A 15000-nucleotide genomic window follows, 5' to 3' on the forward strand; every position below is an offset into this window, starting at 1 on the left:
AAGCTCTGTTGCTATATAGCTGTAGAGGACGGGTATGAACACAAAGGTTGCTATGGTTACCGTGGTCCTGGAGTTCTAGTGGATGTTGTGTTGCTATGTCACTAAAGCAGTTACCATGACGGAGAGGATGTGCTGGGTGCGGCTCTCGTGGTCCAGACGCCGCGTGGTGTAGATGTTCCCCGTGTTGGGGTCGATGCGGAACAGACGGATGCTGCTGGGGTCTACGCTGCCCAGGAAGCTGAAGGTCAAGCGGTGGCGCTCATCCCGGTCCGACGCCAAAACCTGCAGCACCTCGGAGTCAGGGGGCGTGTCCTCCGTGATGGTGATGTCATACGTCGGCTGCGAGAACACCGGGGCGTTATCGTTGTTGTCCAGGACTGTGATGTGAACCTGGGAATAAACACAAACTTTCTGTGTGAGAGAATACAGCCAGGGGTTTCTGAAACATTTGGATGAAGGCCATTCACTGTTTACAGATGTTGGACCAAAGCTCTGAGAATTTGATTGCAATCGTGAGGTCAGGGAGTGATGATGGATATTTATTTCTGTGTGCTGTTGCCATATGTACTGGTATGAGAACATGCCTGTGTGTATGTGTGTGTGTGTGTACCTAGTCTATGATGAAACCCTGCTGTCTGTTCTAATTATAAAGCAAACAGACTTCCGTGTCTCTCTCTCCTCCTAAAGACAACACGTCGAGCTCCATCTGTGTGCGTGTGTATGCATGTGTGTGTGTGTCTCCAGTAAAGTCAGAGATCACTCATTTGTTTCAAATTTAGTCAAAAAAGCCACTAACTACAAATTTTTTCAGAAGGAATTTCAGCTGAGATCTTGGGCCTTGCACAGAACTCTACATCGATACATCGCTGTATAAACCCTGAATGTTTCTCCTTAATAAATGACAGCATTCTTTAAAATGTGCGCAGGGGATCAGGCCTCATCCTCCGCCTTCGTAACGCCCACATTTACCCAGGAATGGTCCGTTCAGATCAACTCATGAATATTTAAATATGGGTGTTCCCAGTCATTTCGTAGTGAGTCAAGACGAAAAAGAGTAATTGTGGCAAACGCGAGGGAGAAGTTCTGGTGTCGGAGACCGAGGCGGAAGAGAATGTATAGTTTGGTGCCTCAGCAGTAAACAATGCTAAATCGGCTCATTAACCAATCATCAGCGTTCGCAAAAGACCTTCATGACCTTCGTACCGCCTCAACAGCTGCTTAGGTCTCTTAGTAATGCCAAACAATTCAGTCAAATTCATTTCTCCGTCATGAACCACAGCTTTTGCCTGATTGGTTTCTTGGGATTTATTGGATGCAGTGAGTTTGAGCGACAGTGTGAACGACACCAAACAGTCTCATAGAGCTCTGCAGTGATGTTTAAACTGGAGTGTGGTGAGGACGGGTGAAAAGGTGAGGGTTCATCAGCAAGGAGAAAAAGAAAAAGAAAAGATAACCAGAAAAAGAAAAGATAACAATTAATAGTATGAGGTTAGGACTACACTGACTGTCAGCATCACAGTCCCATCCACCTTCACAGAGACTGCGAGGTCTCATAGACACCCTGACTCCTCCCTTCACCCCCCTCCCCCCCCCAACACACACACACACACTGCAGGATGCTGTCCCCTTTTAGTAACTTAGCCCCGCCCCTCTTCTAATTGGAGTAACCCAGCTCTGACTGCGGGGTAAACGAAGGTAACTGCAGGAGGACATTCAAACTCAATGATACAGATGTTAAATACACATCTTACTCTTACTTCACCTGTGAATATTTACATATTACTGTTTCTCTTTTAGGCTCCCGGACCCAGCTCTCTCCCCCTTCTCTATACTCCACCACGGGCCCTTCGGCTAGAACATTGAGAGATAGAAAATACGCCGCCATTCCCCCAGGAACAGGGGCAGAGAAACCAGGTAAGTACTAATACAAGCAAACATTCATTAACGTCGATCCCACAGTCTTTGTGAAGGGGTAGACTCACTAACCTCATCACACACTCCCAGTGAATAAAATCACTGCCTCCATCTACAGTTCACACAGTGAACGTCATCTACAACTATTACCAGCCCATAACCATTCACTGTCTGTTTATTAGAGTTTAATAAGCTGTTATAATAATAATAATAATAATAATAACATAAAAATATTACAGTGACACAAAACAAAATAATGAAAAAGTTAAATATATGAATCTAAATCTTTACACCTGTGAGTTATAGACTGATGTGTGTGAGGATGGTTTGGGTATTTAATTGCAATTCTCTATTTTACAACATGATTTCACCAATTCACCCCCTCTCCCCAATGTTTTATGGGTGTACGCATGTGTCAGACCTTGTTTAAAGGAACATTATGTAATATTTTAACCTTAAAAATACAGCTTCAAAATTGTTGTGATGCTCCACTGAGCTGTAAAAGGGAGAACAGAGCTTCTATTTTAGCCTCTTTGGGTTCAGCACTGCAGAAACTGCACTGTGTAACATTTGTTGTAGGGTAGGAACCCACCCCCACTCCCAACTGATTTCAGTACAGTGCTGTTAAAAATAATCACACTACGAGGGAGCCTCAGGAGCAAAACAAACCCAAACCTTACCCAGTGTTTCTTTTAAGTGTACGCTCGTTTATACATAAAGGTATTATTTGTAAATCACAGTTTCTGCGTGAGCTGTGACGCACACATATTTCAGATCCTTTGTGTGTATGCAACCTTTACACACAGTGGATTTAAAGCTACAGGGATAAGGGGTCCCCCCTAACAGCCGTGCAAGACCCTGGTGTCCCCCCAAACCTGTCCAGTAGTGACACTTAAGAGTTTAAAAACTCCAGCAGCGATTGCTGTGTCTGATCCACTCATAAGGGGGTAACAAAGTATGCAGAGCCACAGCTGGACTACAGTCCGGACAGAGAGTGGAGAAAGGAGATGGTGGCTTTAATGTTTTGGCTGATGTGTGATGAGCCTCGAAAGCAGAGTTCTCAGAGTGAATAAAGAGAGCAATCTCTCTTTCTCTCCCTCTTTTTTCAGATGGACAGATCGTGTTCTCTGTGTGCTGACCTTGACTGCCCGGCCAGAATGTAAAGTGGGCTGTTACCATAGCGATGCAGTTATTAATCCTATAGGACCTTGACGAAGTCTGCAGCCAATCACAAGAGTGACAGACATTATCAATCACATGCCGAACCTGCCCCTCGATCACTCACTGATACAACACAGGTACATGGGTTTGTGTAGGAGTAACCCCCCGGTGGTAGCCCACGTCACTCTGCTGGTGTACACACACACACACACACACACACACACACACAAACACAAACACACATACACGCACACACACACACCTATACATACGCGCACACACACACACACACACGCACAAACACACCCGTGTGTGTGTATATATATATATATATATATATATATATGCAGAGCAGGTCAACTTATTGGAAACATCACTTATTACTTCCACACACTGGCCATTTTATTAGAAACACCTGGCCAATTTAATGGAAACCCTTCTATTATATCACTGCTGCTCCACTCCATCCATCACTGCAGAGTTTCTGATCACAGGAGTGTGTGTGTGTATAGGTGTGTGTTTGTTTGTGTGTGTGTGTGTGTATAGGTGTGTGTTTGTTTGTGTGTGTGTGTGTATAGGTGTGTGTCTGTGTGTGTGTGTGTGTGTGTATATAAGGGTGTGTGTGTGTTTGTATATGTATAGGTGTCTGTGTGTGTGTGTGTGTGTGTGTGTGTGTCTGTTTGCATGTATAGGTGTGTGTTTGTGTATATGTATAGGTGTCTGTGTGTGTATGTATAGGTGTGTGTTTGTGTATATGTATAGGTGTCTGTGTGTGTATGTATAAGTGTGTTTTTGTGTATATGTATAGGTGTCTGTGTGTGTGTGTATGTATAGATGTGTGTTTGTGTATGTATAGGTGTCTGTGTGTGTGTATGTATAGGTGTGTGTGTGTGTGTGTGTGTATGTATAGGTGTGTGTGTGTGTGTGTGTGTGTGTGTGTATGTATAGGTGTCTGTGTGTGTGTGTGTGTGTGTGTGTACCTGTGTATAAGCCATGTTGGTTCCGTCGGTCACCTCCAGTGTGAGGTTGTAGAATGACCTCTGTTCAGCATCTAGGGGTTTGGCGATGATGATGGTCCCCACACCTTTCTCCACATCAAACACACTCTCCTCATCTCCACCTTGCAGAGAGAGAGCAGAGTGTTACACACACACACACAAACACACACACACACACAAATTTTATTTTGCACCAACAGGGGGCGCTCTAGTAAGGGTTTTTCTCATTTTATATGTCAGCAAATCACAAAAGGGCTATTCTTAGTAAAACCGCACACACACACACCCACACACACACACGCTGTAGATAGGAGGTGCTGTTTATGTAGAACATGCTGTTATAACAGTGTGAGGGGAAACTAGGTGAGAGACATGTGTTTGTGGGCCAATGCTGAGGGGAGGTGTGTGTCTCTGTGTGTGTGTGTGTGTGTGTGTGGCTGTTTCTAAAGAGAATTCCCATCCCCGAAGCCAAACTGCAAGAAAGGGAACATTCCTTCCTTTCCGAATTATACAGGAGCATAAAACCTGCCCACACACACACACACACACACACACACACACACACACACACACACAGCTCTTAAATGTCATCTCCTCTGGAAACAGCTTAGAGGAAGGATTTTCGAAACTAGCCCAAACTCTTCAAGCTTTTTAAACAGCGACGTGACAAACCAAACAAGTCAAATGTGTGTGTGTGTGTGTGTGTGTGTGTGTGTGTGTGTGTGTGTTTAAAACTCCTGCTAAATGCGCTGGGGGGCCCTAGGCCCCAGATCACACACACTGTATCCACAATGGGGGCAGATGGACGCAGTAGAGGTCACTCACTGTAGAGGGGTGTCCTCAAACTTTGTGTAAAGGTAATAGTGTTTTTAATTTGATCACTCACACACACACACACACACACACACACACACAAACAGAAGGCATATTAATCACACTATAACCCACCTGTAGCTTTAACACCTGGCTAGGAGATACACTTACACACCTGGAGCACTAATTCATCCATCACAATTAACACACACACACACACACACACACACACACACACACACACTACCTCGCTCTCTGATACACTAACCCTGTGATGATCTTTGCCCTTCTCTCTCCCTCACTCCATTGGCTGTTTAATGATTCATTTAATTAGGCCACCCACCAGGGGCAGGGTCAACGATAGCCGGGGGTGGGGGATGCCCACACACACACACACACACACACACACACGCACACACACACTTTGGGAAGAGAAGCACACCCCAGTGTAATAAAACACAATAAACACACTTCACAGTCATCACATTTCTACCCACAAAACCCCTGGAGTACATTCACAGCCAATCACAGAGCGGCACTGCACAACACCAGGGCATGATGGGTAAGCAGAGCGGATGACTAAAGAGCAAAAAAGAGCAAGAGCAGTTCTGCTGAACCAGGAGAGAGAGAGAGAGAGAGAGAGAGAGAGAGAGAGAGAAAGACACTCAGACAGAAATAAGAGAGGACAGAGAGTAGTCCCAGTGGTACAATAGACACATTTTGTCAATACTCTGCCCCAGAACCAGGGCTGAACTCTCTGGGTTAAAATCCAGCAGCACAACACCAGCTTTACACAGTATAGCCATGGGTTACAGTAGACACTGTGGTGTCATGGCAACGCCAACAACCCCACCACAGCAGGGTGTATTTTTTATTATATATTTTTTTTTCATTTTTCCAATTCCCCAATTCCACCTCATCAGCTGTTCCCCAGAGATATCTAGAACCCATATCTAGTACACTTGCGAATTCAAAACCATCAGGAAAAGGTAATAGCACAGCTGTAATAAAATAACTTATCAGCTCCTTGCAGACCACTGGGACAGAAGATAGAGAGTGAGAGAAGGACGAAAAGAGCGAGAGAGAAAGAGAGATAGAGAGAGAGAGAGTGTGTGAAAGAGAGAGAGAGGGAGACAGAGAGAGTTCTGCTGAACTGAGAGAGATACCTTCTGTAGAGCAGTTGCTGCCACAAGCGACCTGGAGAACATAGAACATCTCACGGAAAGGGCGCGGACCTTCCCATACGAAGCATTTAGAAAAAAAGAGAGAGAAGGAGAGAAAGAGAGAGAGAAAAAGAGAAAGAGAGAGAGAGTCGGCAAGAGGAAGAAAAAGCGGGCAGGGCAAGTGGAGGAGGAAAGAAGTGATGGTGGTTGGAAAAAAGGTAATTGAAAGGCAGGAGGAGTGGAAGAACAGAGGTGGAAGAAAGAAGGAACATGGAGGTTATAGAAAGGAGTGAAGGATGGATGAGATAGAGAGAGAGAGAAATAGTGAGAGGGGAGGGAGGTAAAGCAAAGGAAAGAAATGAAGAAGGGAGGACAAGTGGAAGTGGGGAATTGGGAAGGGATGGGTAGGAATGGATGAAGTGAAAAAAGAGGGAAAGCAAGCAAAACAATGAGAGAGAAAGAGGGAGAGAGAGGCAGAGAAAGTCGGGGGGAGGGATGGGGAGATACAGAGCTGTGACTTCAGAGTATAAAGGAAAAAAAAGAGAAAAAGAAAGGCAGAGCAGCGGAGGAGTGCAAGAGTGAATGCGGCCGAAGCAAACAGAAGGTATCTGAACACAGAACGGCATGCAAGGTGCATTCTGGGAAATGGAGTCTTTTATGGACCCCCTCCCCCAGTGTCCTACCACTCTTTAGAACAGGGTCCGAGAAGTACGGACATCAACGTTCCTCATTAACGTAATTATGAGTATTAATGATTATTATGCATTAATTAGCATAAGAACAGTGACACATGTCCTTGACTATAGAGTACCACTTTAAAGTAGTACCTTTCGTAAGTATCAAAAAATCTCATTGATGTAATAAATGTAACTGGTCCGTTAATTAGCATTACATCACACTGACATCACGGCAATGCTAACAGCTAAGCTAACATATTCAGCCTTAAAGAAAAAATTCAGAACTTCTCTTAAATAACAATAACACTCATTAACTAAATTGTCCATAATTACAAGCGAATTGGCATATTACTTTTTAAAGAACAACAAATAAAAAATGTTAAATTACTCATGCCTAATTACCTACACACGTTATCATAAGTTGCCTCATCAATTATTTACGTTTATACAGACCTTCATCACCATGGAAACCGAGAGCTGCGAAGGATCGCCGTGGTGACCGTGGGATGGTAAAAGAGTGCAACACATCAGCACAAATCATGCTTTAAATCGGAGCCCTCCCCGTATCCCCAGAGAGCTTTAGCTACATCATACAAATGCTAATTAGCCGCTATTACACAAATTATAATATATATATATATATATATATATATATGATATTATTAGAATAATAGCAGAATAGAAACAGTAACAACTTTAATTTCTCATTTTAGTTCTATCCATATTGGTTAATTAATCATTAATGTTAATAATTTTGATAATTAACCTATTTACAGCATTTTAACTCAACATTCATTTTAAAATAGGAATTTTAGGAGCTTATAAATATATGCAATTAGTCTCCGCCTCTATCTCCACCCACTCATCCACCTCATGTGCAGGCCTGCTGCTGAAAAGCCCCACCCCAGAGTTGACGTGGTTGGTCCTTTAGGTTTGTGATGTATGAAACCCTGGCTTCAGTGAAACCAATGTCACATTCTAAATTTAGGTTAGCGTCTGTCTACCGTAGTTGAAATTTTAAACGAAACCGGGGTTACATTTACTCATTCAAATTTTACTCAAAAATTCATCTAAACTATTTAAATATTTGAATTGTATATTAGATTACATTTTTATTTTAAAAGGAAATCAACATTAACCGATTTATTTTACGTGTGATTATATCTGATAGTGTAACTCAACATGTAACTTAATCTATAGGTTAATTTTAAAAGCAAGGTTCATTTTTCTGTGAAATCTCCAGGTTTTTTTTTTTTTGTATTTTCAAAATGTTTTCAAATTTTACATTAGTGTAAATCTAAATTTAAAAACAACTTAAATTGTATTTGCTGTTGACAAATTAACTGCTACTAAAATCCTAATATCATGGATCGTCCCAGTTTACAAACTCCACGTCCTGCCTATTCCTGGCCCTGCTCCCGGCAATTCACCTGTGATGTCGAACCAGAGAGGCGTGGCTCCCTGGGGCTGGGCTGAGACCACGCCCACAATGTCAGCCACCTTGTCAGTCTCCATGACGGTGAAATTGTAGAGCGGCTCGTGGAAGAGTGGTGGTGTTGGGCTCGCAGGTGGACGGCGGATCCACTCGATGTGCAGCCTCGCCGTCGCCCAGCGCTGGGGGCGGCCATTATCCACCGCCTTCACCTGTAGCCAGAGGTCATAGCGTTAAAAACGGGTCAGTTTAGCTTAACATTCTGTAACAATGAGTGTCTTTGACCTGTAGGGGGTGTCATGGCCATAAAGGAATTCCTGGTCCAATCTGGATTTAGCAATGAGAAAAATGAATGGGGTAAATTAATGGGATAAAAAGAGCCGTTCTGATTCTGCTCCACTTCCGATGTCAAGTGCAGAGACTTTAGAATGGCCCGGGGTGAACAGCGAGCGGCTCATTATCATTTAAAGGAACAGGTGCTGAAAGCGGGCGTTCTGAAGAGGGCTGTTTACACAGGGGGAGAATGGATTAGTTTAAAGGATCCTTTCAGCAATATGGATCCAGTTTGCTGAAATTCTGCTCACATCTGGAACTCCTTATATGGGCTTATGACTATGGCTCTAACAAGAACAGCTGGGTTTAAGGGGGACTGTTCTCAGGACGTATCCTGCATTGAACAGTTTTATACAGTTTTAAATTACAGGAGGCCAACTTAATAGTTCAATCAAATTTATATAGAGTGCAGTGCTTCTCGTACCGTGAGAATGTCGTAGGTTCCGGCGGAGAACTGTTTCTTGGGAGAGGAGACGACGCCGGTCTTGGGGTCGATGTAGAACTTGTTGTCATCATTGCCGTCGACGATGCTGTAGCTGAGCTCGGCATTGGCGCCGGCGTCCGAGTCATAGGCGAACACGCGGTAGATGGGGCCTCCGCGCTGTTTCCGGCTTCGCTCCGGCAAACGCACCTGGTACAGCTTCTCCGGGAACACCGGCTTATTATCGTTAACATCCAGCACCTGGATCACCACCCACACCACGGCCTGCCGGGGGGAAGGGCCTCCATCTGACACTGTCACCTACGAACACGAGCAAGAACTCAAGCTAATTAATATCACACAAACAATAGGTAAATAAACAAACACACAGTAACACACACAGACACAAATAAACACTAATAAATACACAAACAAACCAAAATAAGAAACATTTTACATAATTAAAAGTCCTTTAAATAATGAGCTTAGCCAGCCAGCCACCCATAAAAACCCCCAAAAAATGTTTGGTAAAAACCCACAAAAACTCTACCCTCCTGAATTCAGCGCCCTATAACTGTGCACTATATAGTGAGGAATGTAGGGAATAGTGAATATGGAGCCTGTTTAGAAGAAAGCTTATGGAGTTCTCTGTTTCCACCAGGAATTTGGCAGCATTCAAGTTTGAATATGTGAGATATATTTATCAGAATTCTGTTAATTTGATTTGTAATTATATTATTTTCATGAATCTAAGAGGTGGTGATATATTCAGATTAATTATTTTATCTTTAATTATTTTCAGAATCACAATCAGATAAGTTTATTTCTTTATTTAATGATCTAAATCAATCCAGCTCTTACTCAGAAAGAAGACAGTGTTCATTATCATTATCATTATTATTATTATTATTATTGTTGTAGATGTTGTGGGTGTTATACCAATGATGTAACCCTCCTCACCTCCAGTACGTGTTCAGCTTGCTGTTCTCGATCCAGTTTCCGAGACGTTGTTGTGATTAGACCTAAAACACACAGAGTGTTAAATTAAAACTCACACACACACACAAACACACACACCCAGAGTCAGTTGGGAAGAGAGGGTGGGCGAGAGAGCAAGGGCATAAAAGGAAAGAGAAGACAAAAGGAGGCAGACAGAAATAGAGGAGCAAGAGAGAGAGAGAGAGAGAGAAGAACAAACACAAAGACAGACACAAAAGTTTGGCTTAACTCCCATCGATGACATCATAGCAGTGAGGGAGACCATTAGAGAACACACACACATTCACTCTCTCTCTCATACACACACACACTCACACTCTCTTGCGCTCTCTCTCTGACACACACACACACACACCAGCAAACAACACATACAAGGTTTGGGGCCCCCATCAGATAATTGGTGTCACCTGACTAGAGTCTATTATATAACAAACCACACACACACACACACACACACACACACACACAGGAGATTGTTAGCACTGAACACACACTCCTCTCAAAAGGTCTTAACATCGAACTTCTGATCTTATCGCCATAGCAACCAGCAGCTCAATTACTAAGTGCTCTGGACCTAAGAGGTGCACTGATGGGTGTGTGTGTGTGTGTTTGTGAGAGAGAGAGAGAGAGAGAGAGAGAGAGAGAGAGAGAGAGAGAGAGAGAGAGACAGACGGACAGACAGACAGACAGAGCTAGAGAGAGTGACAGGGTGTGTGTGTGCCTTTCAATACACAAAAGAACTGATCGATTCAATTAGATACAACTAATTAAGGTTGAACTGGGGAATCAAAAAGTAACTGCTGCACCATTTAAGGTGGAACCAAAGGACCAGAATGTAACAGTTGCAATTTTTAAGAGGGAACAGAGTCATTAGAAATTGCAAGCTGCATCATTTAAAGTGGAATGCATGCACAGGAATGCACCTGCTGCATCATTTAAGGTGGACCATACATATCTGCAATACATATCTGCATACATATCTGCAATAGCATTTAAGGTGGACTGAAAATTGTAATAATAGCTTGGAAATAACTATTGTATAAAAGCATATTAATACATGGGCTACAGTAACACACACACACACACGGTCCCAATTGGATTCTGTAACTCATTTCTGCTTTCTGTGTGTGTGTGTGTGTGTGTGTGTGTGTGTGTTTGTGTGTGTGTGAGTATATGTGTGTGTGTGTGTGTGTGTGTGTGTGTGTGTGGCGGGGGGTGGATGTATGAAACAGCTGCACTTGGTAGCATTAGCATATTAATTAAATTGAAGAGTGATTGCAGGCAATTAGCTAAAATAACAATAAGAGCAACCAACACACTCACCCACACACACACACACAGAGCATTAGCGTTAGGTTATTCTGAGTTATTTATTTAGTGGTAGCTCTGTTCCTCCCCTCATAATCAGCTCATCCGACATGAGACCCCCATTAACAACACGCCACCACTAAGCATGCATCGCTGGCCTAACGCTAACGCTAATATTTGCCCAATGAGCACTTTCCACTCACTCTTGTGTAGGTGGTGTGTGTGTGTACCCAGTGTGGGTAAGTTTTTAATGTGTTGTCTGACTAATAGCGGCTGCCTCTTTGGATGCGGTGAGGAGTTAAACGTTTTAAAGTTTACGCTTTCATACTTTTTATAAAATTTTGTGGATGTTTCCTCATCATCTGCTGCTCTCCACTCTGTCTGCGCACTGGAAAAAGGTCCAGTGTTTGTATGCAGCTCTGGCTCAGTAAACGGAGATCCAAAATGGCTCAGGTTTTCTCTCTCCATCTTTCAGCCACGGACGAGAAACGGCATCTGTAGGCGTTTGGACGGTGAAGCGGCTCTGAACATTCTTAAAGGAACACTACGTAATATTTTTACCTTAAACTTACAGCTTCAAAATCATTGTGATGCTCCACTGAGGTGTGATAGGGAGAATAGATGTGTTCATTCTGAATAAACATAAACTGGAGGTGGGCTTTGTTTTGCTGTGAGAGTAGCCAGAATCGTCTATGGTCTCTTTAAGACACTCAGGAGCTAACGGAACAACAGTGAAGTAATCCAGGAAGTGTGAATTTCCAACAAATTTCCAGGTTAAGGCACTGGATTTTAACAGAGGAACACTCCACACACAGTCTGAGCAAATAACACAGCTCTTCACTCACTGTGTAGAACTCTTCACTTTGTGTGTGTGTGTATGTGTGTGTGTGTATTTGCAGGTTGTAAATTGCTCTATAAGAATGTCTGTGTGATTCATCGACAGACTGTGTTCATTCCAGAGCGTCATAAATTGCTCGCACACACACACACACACACACACACACTAAACCATCAGTCACCAACAAATCAGTCTGTTTGGAAAGACAAAGGAATAATTAACAGAGAGAGAGAGGTAAAGAGAGTGTTAGAGAGTGTTAGAGAGAGAGAGAGCGAGAGAGAGAGAGGCATAGAGAAAGAGAGAGGGATAGAGAGAGAGATGGAGGCATAGAGAAGGAGAGGGATAGAGAGAGAGAGAGAGGGAAAAAGAGAGTTGTGTTTGTTGATTAACATATAGATAGCTTTTAATTCACTGAGAAGAAAAGAAGCGAAGAATTAAAACAGTGCACATACTCTCATCACACACACACACACACACACACACACAGTCTTATTTCCTTAACACTTGATCAGTGCAGTGCTCAGTGATTAATTTTTTTTCATATCGTCTTAAAAATCCAATAAAGAAACTCTCTCTCTCTCTCTCTCTCTCTCTCTTGCTGTCTCTCTCGCTCTCTCCCTCTGTCTCTCTCTCTCTCTGTCTCTCCTCTCTCTCTCTCTTGCTGTCTCTCTCGCTCTCTCCCTCTGTCTCTCTCTCTCTCTCTCTCTTGCTCTGTATCTCTCTCTCTCTCTCTCTCTCTCACTCTGTCTCTCTCTGTCTCTCTTCCTCGGTCTGTCTCTCTCTCTCTATTTCTCTCTCTCTCTCTCTCTCTCTCTCTCTCTCCCCCTCTGCCTCTCTTCCTCTGTCTCTCTCTTTCTCTCTCTCTCTATCTATCTATCTATCTATCTATCTATCTATCTATCTCCCTCTGTCTCTCTCCCTCTGTCTCTCTTCCTCCCTCTCTCTCTCTGTCTCTCTAGCTCTCTCTCTCACTCTGTCTCTCTTCCTCGGTCTGTCTCTCTCTCTCTATTTCTCTCTCTCTCTCTCTCTCTCTCTCTCTCTCCCTCTGCCTCTCTTCCTCTGTCTCTCTCTTTCTCTCTCTATCTATCTATCTATCTATCTATCTATCTATAAATCTATCTCCCTCTGTCTCTCTCCCTGTCTCTCTTCCTCCCTCTCTCTCTCTGTCTCTCTCTCTCTTTCCCTCTCTCTCTCTTCCCTCTGTCTCTCTCTCCCTCTCTCTGTCTCTCTCTCACTGTCTGTCTCTCTCTCCCTGTCTGTCTCTCTTCCTCTCTCTGACCTTTCATGAACACCCGATAGTTTGTAATTAAGCTCTGTGCGTCCTGCTGCTGAGCAGCAGGGAATTGTGGGTAGGCAGTGGGCGTGTGAAATGAAAGCCGTCAATCAAAAGTAGTGCTGCCAGGAGAGGGTTCTCACAACCAATCAGCAGCTGAGTTTCCTGTGATGATGTCATACTGCGCAGACCACTTTCAGCTTTCATAAACACACAGATCAGCCAAAACATTAACACCCCCTTGTCCACTGTCCACTCTCTCAGCTCCACTGTCCACACAGGAGCACTCTGTAGTTCTACACTCACACACTGTACTAAAGCTGTTGCTCTGCATACTTTCTTACCCTCAAGATCCAGATAATCCCGGGTTGGATGGAACTAAGCATAAAGTTAGCTGGCTAAGATAATTAAGCTTTCACACAATGACACACAACACACACACCCTCCCACACACACACTGAAGTGTGTGTCACTGGAGATAAATGCAGCTACAGGCACATTTTTTCTTTCATTTTGTTTTCTTTATGAAGTGCTGCCAATAGTTGGGAAAAGCACACACACACACACAGTCTGATTGACAGCTGTCCTCACCCGTGCGTGGGTTGATGCTGAAGAAGTTCTGCGGGTTACCGCTGGCGATGCGGAAAGAGAGGCGGGGCTCCGTCGTCACGGCGTCCGGATCCTGTGCCTGGATCTGAATGACTGACACGTCTTTGGGGGAGTTTTCAGCGATGGACGCGTGGTACATGGGGTCCGAGGTAAGAGGGGCATTGTCATTTACGTCTTCCACCTGCACACAAACACACACACACACACACCTATTTATACCATATCTGATCTCAAAGTCCCTGAGGTTGCTTGTGTTACTGTGCTGTTGGACAGATACTTGTACATGTAAATGAGCTCTATTGTGATTGGATGCTCTGTAGACACACGCACACACACACGCACACACACACACACACACACACAAACACTCACCTGTATGTAAACCTGCAGAGCTGTTGACTGAGGCACCACTCCCAGATCTGTGGCGTAAACTGTCAGCCAATAGGAATCCTGCGTCTCTCGATCCAGGAGATCGGTGGTGTAGATCACCCCTGCACACACACACACACACACATATTAGAGGTATATATACCATGATCTATACACCCACAGTCCACTCTGGTCATTCTGCAGTTCTGCAGTCACACACATTAGTCCAGCTGTTGCTCTGCATACTTAGTTCTCCCCCTTTCACCCTGTTCTTCAATGTTCAGGACCCCCAGAGTACCCCACAGGGCAGGTGTGATATGATCTTGGAGGTGTGTTAATGTTCATGAAGAGGCATTTGTGGAGGCTAAAGCAGATGTGAGTCTAATGGGGAGTGGCACGTCCCAGTTGTGTGATCCTGGTTGTGTAGCTGTGCACTAAGCTGCTGTGTGACCAAAGCAAACCCACTTCCCATGTGTTCCTCTGACACAGCGCTTCATTTTTATTAAATGAATTAGAGGCTGGAGCAGTTAGTCCTGCCTCCGGTTTCCGAAATTACAGCAACTCCAAATAACTACGACTTGTGAAGAACAAAACAGACCGAATCACAGCAGGAACACAGTCAAGAAACTTTGTGCTTTGTATTTTTATTTTTGTTTATTTTACTATTTTATTTTTTTACATATTGTCTGAGG

At 43.8% G+C, this 15000-nt stretch overlaps 1 protein-coding gene across 4 annotated transcripts in view; it reads right to left on the minus strand.

The window, feature by feature from the left end:
• Positions 1-15000, minus strand: part of fat3a (FAT atypical cadherin 3a) — a 106446-nt gene that overhangs the window by 32010 nt on the left and 59436 nt on the right. For 2 of the 4 annotated variants that reach the window (XM_066666759.1, XM_066666755.1), the window contains exons 5-12: positions 14312-14430; positions 13922-14120; positions 9873-9934; positions 8916-9233; positions 8157-8370; positions 6053-6121; positions 4056-4195; positions 115-390 (exon numbers count right to left, since the gene is read on the minus strand). In XM_066666759.1, coding sequence (XP_066522856.1) covers positions 115-390; positions 4056-4195; positions 6053-6121; positions 8157-8370; positions 8916-9233; positions 9873-9934; positions 13922-14120; positions 14312-14430 — 1397 coding nt within the window. The remainder of the gene's footprint in view (positions 1-114; positions 391-4055; positions 4196-6052; positions 6122-8156; positions 8371-8915; positions 9234-9872; positions 9935-13921; positions 14121-14311; positions 14431-15000) is intronic. The other 2 variants (XM_066666758.1, XM_066666760.1) reach the window with 1 other exon arrangement.

This window comes from Hoplias malabaricus, chromosome 1 (genome assembly GCF_029633855.1).
Source record: "Hoplias malabaricus isolate fHopMal1 chromosome 1, fHopMal1.hap1, whole genome shotgun sequence".
NCBI classification, from domain to species: Eukaryota; Metazoa; Chordata; class Actinopteri; order Characiformes; family Erythrinidae; genus Hoplias; species Hoplias malabaricus.